Here is a 7,134-nt window from a genome sequence, read left to right on the forward strand (position 1 = left end):
AAGTAGGATTGAGCAGGGCAAGAAGACAGTCAAGGGTCATAAACATGTTGTCAGAGCAAGATACAAACAAGAATCATGGTCCCTACAGAGAAAGGCAAGAAGGATGAGAAATTTTTTAAATAAATTTTTATTTCTCTTTTGTTTATATATCACATTTCTCAGTGTACGCAGGCATCCCTTATAACAGAATGAGAGGAGGAAAAACAGAAGAGCACACCTAGCAACATAACAAAGTCTGACTTTTTTGTACAGTGGTCCACATCCATAGTCCCTCACCTCTGCAAAGAAGGGGGGAAGACAACTTCTTGACTATCTTTTTTTTTAGGCCAAGCTTGGTCATTCTAATTTTGAAGTGAGTTCAGTTTCAGCGGTTTTGGTGTCGCTGATCTTTCAGGTTATATTACTGTGGTCACTATGTATATTAATTTCCTATTTTTGCTTTTTTCTCTTGGCATCAGTCTTTTGTATCAGTACATTCCTCTACACTCATTTCTCACAACACAGTAATATTTCACTGTTTATGAATTACAGCTTGTTTCATCATTCCTCCAGTGAAGGGCACGTCACTTTCTTGCTCCTTGCTGGTACAAAACCTGCTGCCACACATCTGGGGGTATACTGTGCCTTTATCTTCTTCACCATCAGCTCCTTGGGAGCAAGGACTATCCTTTGCCGTTCTTTGTACCTCCAGAGCTTAGCATAAGGCCTGGCACATAGTAGGCACTTAATGCTATTTGACTGGACTTGAAGCATACTCCTAGCAATGGAATCTATGGGTAAAAGAGTATGGATGTTTTGGCTATTTTTTTCATATTACTCTAAAAATGCTTTCAAAAATGGTTAAAGTCACAGCGCAGTGGGTTATTTTCAAAGTAGTCAGGGAATCAAACATCACTGCTATTTTCTTAGGTGATTAGCAAGATAGATGAGTTAGGTAAGTCTTTATCAAGTGTTTTTTAAGGTGGGGTCCATGGACTGATTTCAGGGATCCGTGAACTTGGATGGGGAAAAAAATTATACCCTTATTTTCACTAACCTCTAACTGAAGTTTAGCATTTCTTTCAATTATTTAAAAACATTATTCTGAGAAATGCTTCAAAGGTTTCACCAAACTTCCAAAGGGGTTCATGCCACAAAAAAAAGTCAAAAACTCACAGTCTCTATCACTTCACTGAACCCTATAAAAACCAAGCAGTCTTATAAGGCCCTATAAATGGCTCTTAATATTGTTAGATTTTCACAGGCTCAACCAATTTATGCTGCTTTTTGCCAAAGGACAGTGTGGTACAATGGAAGGAACACTGCCTCTGGTGTCAAAGAACCTGAGTTCATATCCCACCTGACATTTATTGAACCTATATGACCTTACTTCTTGATCTCACTAGGCCTGTTTCTCATCTGCAGAATGAAAGCACTGAAACAGATGGCCTTTGAGATCCAAGATCCCCTGAGGTTTCTCAAGTCCTACATCTAACAACAGCAGTAGAGATCAGTTTGGTGGAGGAGTTGGTTTTTCCCTCCCCCTGTAGTCCATTATTTTTTTTTTTTCAGGGCATATATCACAACATAATGGATAATGCCCCAGACCTGGGACTTAGGAAGACCTAGATTCCAATCTTTTCTCAGACAATGAATAGGTGTGGGAGCCAAATTAACTCACCTAACCTCTGTGCCTTGGTTTCCTCTTCTATAAAATGAAGGGACTGGAATTGATGGACTCTGAAGTCCCTTTCAGCTCAAAATCTAGGATCCTACAAATCAAATATAGAATCCTACACATTCTAACAGTTTAGAGGTTCGCTATTGTTAATTTTTTTATGTAAAACAAATTTTTATTTTATCCCATTACTGAAACAGAACTAGCTAAGTGCCAGAAGAGCAGAGATTAAAGGTTAAAATGAACTGGAATTCTCTGATTTAAGCCTTTATACTAACAGGTATATAAACAATTCCTGGAAGACAGAACAATACATCAGGAAGAGAGCTGGATGTGGGAGCCACGTGGCTGAAATCCCACCTCCAACATCTAATTCTGAGTATTGGTGAATGGAAGGGAATGATCTTCAATTTCATCTATGATGATAACAACCTTTATAGGCCCCATCTCACATGACTAATGTGAAGATCATTCAGAGGGAATGGATGAAAAGTCCTTTTTGGACCCTGAAGCACTACATGACTATCAGCTGTTACCCTATTTTCCAAATTGGTCTGCTTTTAAATTTTATTACATGGTCACATTTGTTGACAAATGCTGTCTAACAGAGCAGCAACAGTACTAGTTAGTAATCAAGTATCAGTCTTTTCCACTCCCCTATCTCTGACAATTGCTCATTCTATGAACCCTAGGGTCTGGCCTTTTTTCCCTGATATCTTGCCCTAATTCCTTCTGAATTCAATCCTCCTCGCAACATTCTTAGCACCAAATTTTTTTATCAATTTACTTCTGATATTCTCATCATCTTTCTGCAAATCTACATCATCCTGTCGAGTCCAGATTGGATATCCATCAGATCGCTGGCCTGTCTGCAAAAAGGAACAAGTGGCTTCTAGTTCCCCACTGTTTTTCAAGAAAGCTTGGGTGACTGTTGCCAGATCCACACTAAACTCCTCCATTAAATGTTTGATGACTTTGATGGCAGCTCCCACCTCAGGTGAAAGAGAAGGGTTAGAACTGCCTTCCTCTGCTTCAGGCTGTATTTCCAGTACAGCAGAGTCTTCAACAACCTCACTGTCCTCTGGAGCCTCTTTCAAATCGGAGTTATTTTTTCCAGGACTGGTCAGCTCTCCATTTTTAATCAATTCAGTGTCAGGGGTCTGATCATGAACCTAAAGGTAATGAAATCAGAAAACTGAGGTACTTCAAATTATCTAAAACAACCAAAGGAGAAAAATAATTAGGACCCCAAGCAGTAAGGATTTTTATGACTGAAGGAATGTTAGAGATGACCTACTGCAGTTCTCTGAATTTACAGATGAAGAAAAGAGGCCCACAGTAGCAAAGTGACTTGTACTCTAGGTCACTAGCTACCAACAGAATCAGAAAAAAACCAATTCTCCTAATTCCAGTTCAATATTGTGAAGTGCATTGCCACTTCAATTTAAAGTCTAATAGGACTATAATTGAGCATATTCCTATCCAAAAATCAACAAAAACTACATAGTTGGAGGAGTCTTAAAGGCTTCTACAGTGAAAATATAAACTACAGTCAAATGCACTGGCTGGCAAGAAGCAGCTAGTTCCTATAGACCTAAGGAGTTTATTATTTTTTTAAGTTAACTTCAACATATTTATAATGTTTTCCTTGTTATGTCTCAAAAACAGACTACCACGGATCATTTTAACGATTAATCTTCAGTGTGGGATTATGGATACAGAACTAACCTCAAAGACAAGGCAGACCTGGGTTCAAGCCCCACCTATTGCATGTCGGCCATGTGATCTGGGCATATCACCAAATGTCTAAGTAGTCAAGGCAGTACTCAAAAAAGTGATAATTTATGTAGGCAGAGATCCCTATGCCAATGAAACCTCAGGTTTTCAATCCCCATCCCTGATCTGCTGCACTTTCCAGTTCTCACATCTTTCCACATACTTTCATTCAATTTGGAATGTCAATACATGTTAGAAATTGTACTGGACATGACAGAGAACATAGAGACACAAAGCTATAAAAAAGATAAAAAGAAAAGAGTTGACATATTTTCTTCCTTACTGTTTAGAACTAAAGATTACATTCCTGAGAACCATTATATGTGCTTTTCTAAAAACATGAACCCCGATTTAAATAAAGCAATGAGTAAAAAGTGAGTTTGGGACTAATGTCCAAAGGAAATGTATTTAATAAACGAACAACTTACTACCATATTAATCTCCCTCCTTAACTAGAGCAATTCCATTTTCTGCCCAGGACTTTCTTGGGGATACTTAGCTTCAATTATGCTCTGAACCACTCATGTGTCTGTGTCTACATCTCTGGTTTGGGCTGAGCAGTAGATCAAAGGTGATGGATGGGGAGGTAGAATACAGTATTTAAGAAAACATTTTTGACAAACCTCACTGTCCTCCATGTCCTTGTTTTCAGGATACACAACATCTTCCTTTGTTGTTTCATTCTCCTGTACTTGTTCCTCTGTACTATTTTCCTCAGGCAGATCAGGGGTTTTTTTCTTCTGAGGTTCTATAAAAGACAAAAAAAAAAACCAAAAACATACCCCAACAATGTGACCATCAAGTATTAGCTGTTTTTGGCCAAAGAGAGAATACATTTTCCACCCCTTGTGTTTTGATCCAAGGATGGATGCCAGGGATACATCTTTTGATTCACCTGATACCTGAGGAAGCAAAGACATGTAAGAGTAAGAACCTCTACACTCACTTCCAAAAAACAATAGCCTACAGTGACACCAGTATTCCTGGACTCTGAAATACAAAACAAACACATTCTTCTATTTAAGTAAAAGGCTAGAAATAAGTTCCTAAATGTCAACTTTCTCAAATAAACTAATCATTTTCAAAGCTTTTCATTTGGTTTTAAAATCAAGGTTTTTCCAAGATCAAGGGACCCCAAATCCTTCCTTAAACTATTCAGAAATACAGGCATACTGGATATTCTTTTTAAAAAACATAAATGTAAAAAGTGTAAAATCCTTCTAAGTTATTGGGAAAGTGTTATGTTATCATCATCAAGCAATGAGGATCTAAATATACTTGATAGTGAGGTCAGAAACCAGAGATGTGCGTTTATGCCTTTGCTTTGACCTCCCTAGAGTTTGGTGGCTTCCTTTGGGAATAGTGATTGCCCAAGTGGCCTTTTAGGTCTTGAAGATACAGGTTCCCCCTTAGGCGTTCACCACAGGCCTTCTGTTGAAAAAGGAGGAAAGAGAAGATAAGAGAAGATTGGTTTGGGGATCTTTTGATCTTTTATGGGGAATTTAACCTCCAGAGCTAGTGCTCATTACCACCTGCCTTGGGTGATGTGGGTGATGAGCTAAAACAGTACAATCACAGAGTTTCTTTGAGCCCTACCACTTAAAAAGCCCTTTCACACACACACTACCTCCTCTGATCCTCACAAGCCTCTCAAGTAAGGAAAACAGGCTCACTTATTGGTGTTTTTCTCCTCAGGATATGATGGCTCAGAGGGGCTAAGTGTCTTAGCCAATGTCACACACAGCACAGGAATCTGCCCATTCCAAAACCAGTGCTCTTTCCACTCTACCTCAAGTCACACAGATAAACACACAGATTGAGAATTTTAATTTTCAGCCTCCACAACTTGACCTCTTGCTTCCCATTCACATCCTTTTCCCTGCACAGTCTTTCCCAGCCTGTCCCCTGGTGGAATGAGGATCCAGGGACATCTGGGGGATGTGGTCAAAAGGGCAGCCCCTCCAGAAACCCCAGAGCTAATGGCTAAGCACTTAATTCTAAGGCACTAAACTAAATCAAGACATAAACCAGGTTCAAATACTAAAAAATACTTGGGACTCGACTCGTGCTGTGGCTTCCTTTGGGCAGAGGGGTTGCTTAAGAAGCCCTTTAGGGCTTGAAGTCAAATGGGAGTCTTAAGGGGGAAGATTACCTAGAAGACAAGTGGACAAAGCTGGCTGTCTGGCTAGCCTGAGGCACAGCAGGACTCAAGTCCCGGTCTTTAGATTCCACATCCAAAGCTCCCTTCAACTACATTTTGGCCTATCTGGAGTCATACTTATTTGTGTCTAAGCCTATCTCATGCTCAAGGGGGGATTCCTTTCACCCTTTGCAGCCTGAGTGCAACCTCACACACAGTGATTACTTAAGGGACGACTGCTCAGTTGGGTCGTGCGAAAGGAAACCTTCTAGTGCAAAGGAACCGAAGTGGCTTGGGAAAACCTGGCTTCCATGCAACCAAAGACCAAAACACTTCCCCAGATGCCAAGACAAAAGTGTCTTAAGGTGGCCCAAAACGTGGCTCCTTGGTGGGCTGGGGACACAATCAGGAAGCTTCCTGCCAGGCTCCATCTGTCAGCCCTGCTGCCCACGGCCGACACTGGCCGGTCAAAGCGGTCATTACCACCGTCCGCAGGTTCAGGTCCTTCGGCTTTTCTCTTGGGCTTCTGAGCGGGGCTGGCCGGCTCCTCCCCTTCCAGGTACTTCTGCTCCAGCCCCTTCAGGTGCTTCAGATAGCGGTCCTTCATGGACTGCCAGGGATGTGGGGTGAGGGCCGCCTTCTCCAGGGCCTTCCACAGGGTGGTGCCCGCCAGCGCGCTGGGGGAGCGGGCGTTGTCCTTCACGTAGCGGACGATGGCCACATCGTCGTGCTCCGTGTAGGCGGCCTCGGGCTCCCTGGCGGCCCCGGGGCTCCCGGGCTCCCTGCGGCCCAGGCGGTAGCCCTCCAAGTCCAGCCTCTCATTCTGCTCCACGCAGTCGGTGATGTACTGCGTGGAGATGAAGTCCCCCGAGGCCTCGGCCTGAGCCTCCCCGGGCTGGGCCAGCAGCACGGCCTCGGACTCCTGCACCCGGCACACGGTGCCCCCGCCGTGCAGGATCAGCGTGGACAGCCGCCGCTTGGCGGGGCCCGGCCGCACGTAGAACGAGATCGAGCTGCCGTCCTCGCGCACGAACAGCGTCCGCGAGTGGGTCGGGTCGTGGGGGTCCTTGCCCATCTCGAGGCCCTCGGCCATGCCCCGCTGGGTCTTTCTTGAAGAGGTGGAGGTGCTGGCGCAAGAACGCGTGATTGGCTCGAGGCCTAGCCCCCCACGGGAGGCTGGAAGGACCCTTTATGCACCTGCGCTCACCCTTTGACCCCAGCACCTCGCGCTCTTGAGAGATCAAGAGGTTCATCAGTTTCCCCAGTCCCGTGTGCGCATGCGCTGACCGGCTCCTTAATCCTTCTAAGGAAGCTGTTTGTGTGCGTGCCTGCTCACTGTGGGGCACGAGGAAGCAGCTCGCCCAAACCATGCACGGCCCTACCCCCCAGCAAACAGCCTCGTCCCCTCAGGATGGGCAGCAAAGGGAAGCTGAGGCACCGAGCGACAAGCTGACGCGCCGAGCAGCCTCTTGACGTGGTCCGGCTGGCCTCAAAAGACAGGGGAGTCCACCGAGTGCCACAGCTACCAGGCTCGGCCTGAAAACCTCCACCCGGAAGTGAG

At 44.2% G+C, this 7,134-nt stretch overlaps 1 protein-coding gene across 2 annotated transcripts; it reads right to left on the reverse strand.

Moving 5' to 3' along the window:
* Positions 1-432: 432 nt before the first annotated feature.
* On the reverse strand, positions 433-7,131 carry TERF2IP (TERF2 interacting protein). Of its 2 annotated transcripts, XM_072636517.1 has the most exons (4): positions 6,057-7,131; positions 4,057-4,181; positions 2,650-2,829; positions 433-770 (listed from the first exon to the last, which is right to left on the reverse strand). In XM_072636517.1, the coding sequence occupies exons 1-4, from the start codon at positions 6,664-6,666 to the stop codon at positions 663-665; spliced, it is 1,023 nt and encodes a 340-aa protein (XP_072492618.1). In that variant the 5' UTR covers positions 6,667-7,131; the 3' UTR covers positions 433-662. The 2 variants fall into 2 exon arrangements, with proteins under 2 accessions (XP_072492618.1, XP_072492617.1); XM_072636516.1 differs by lacking the exon at positions 433-770 and having other exon boundaries at positions 1,534-2,829.
* Between the last annotated feature and the right edge of the window lie 3 nt (positions 7,132-7,134).

The sequence above is a fragment of the Notamacropus eugenii genome, chromosome 1, assembly GCF_028372415.1.
Source record: "Notamacropus eugenii isolate mMacEug1 chromosome 1, mMacEug1.pri_v2, whole genome shotgun sequence".
NCBI classification, from domain to species: Eukaryota; Metazoa; Chordata; class Mammalia; order Diprotodontia; family Macropodidae; genus Notamacropus; species Notamacropus eugenii.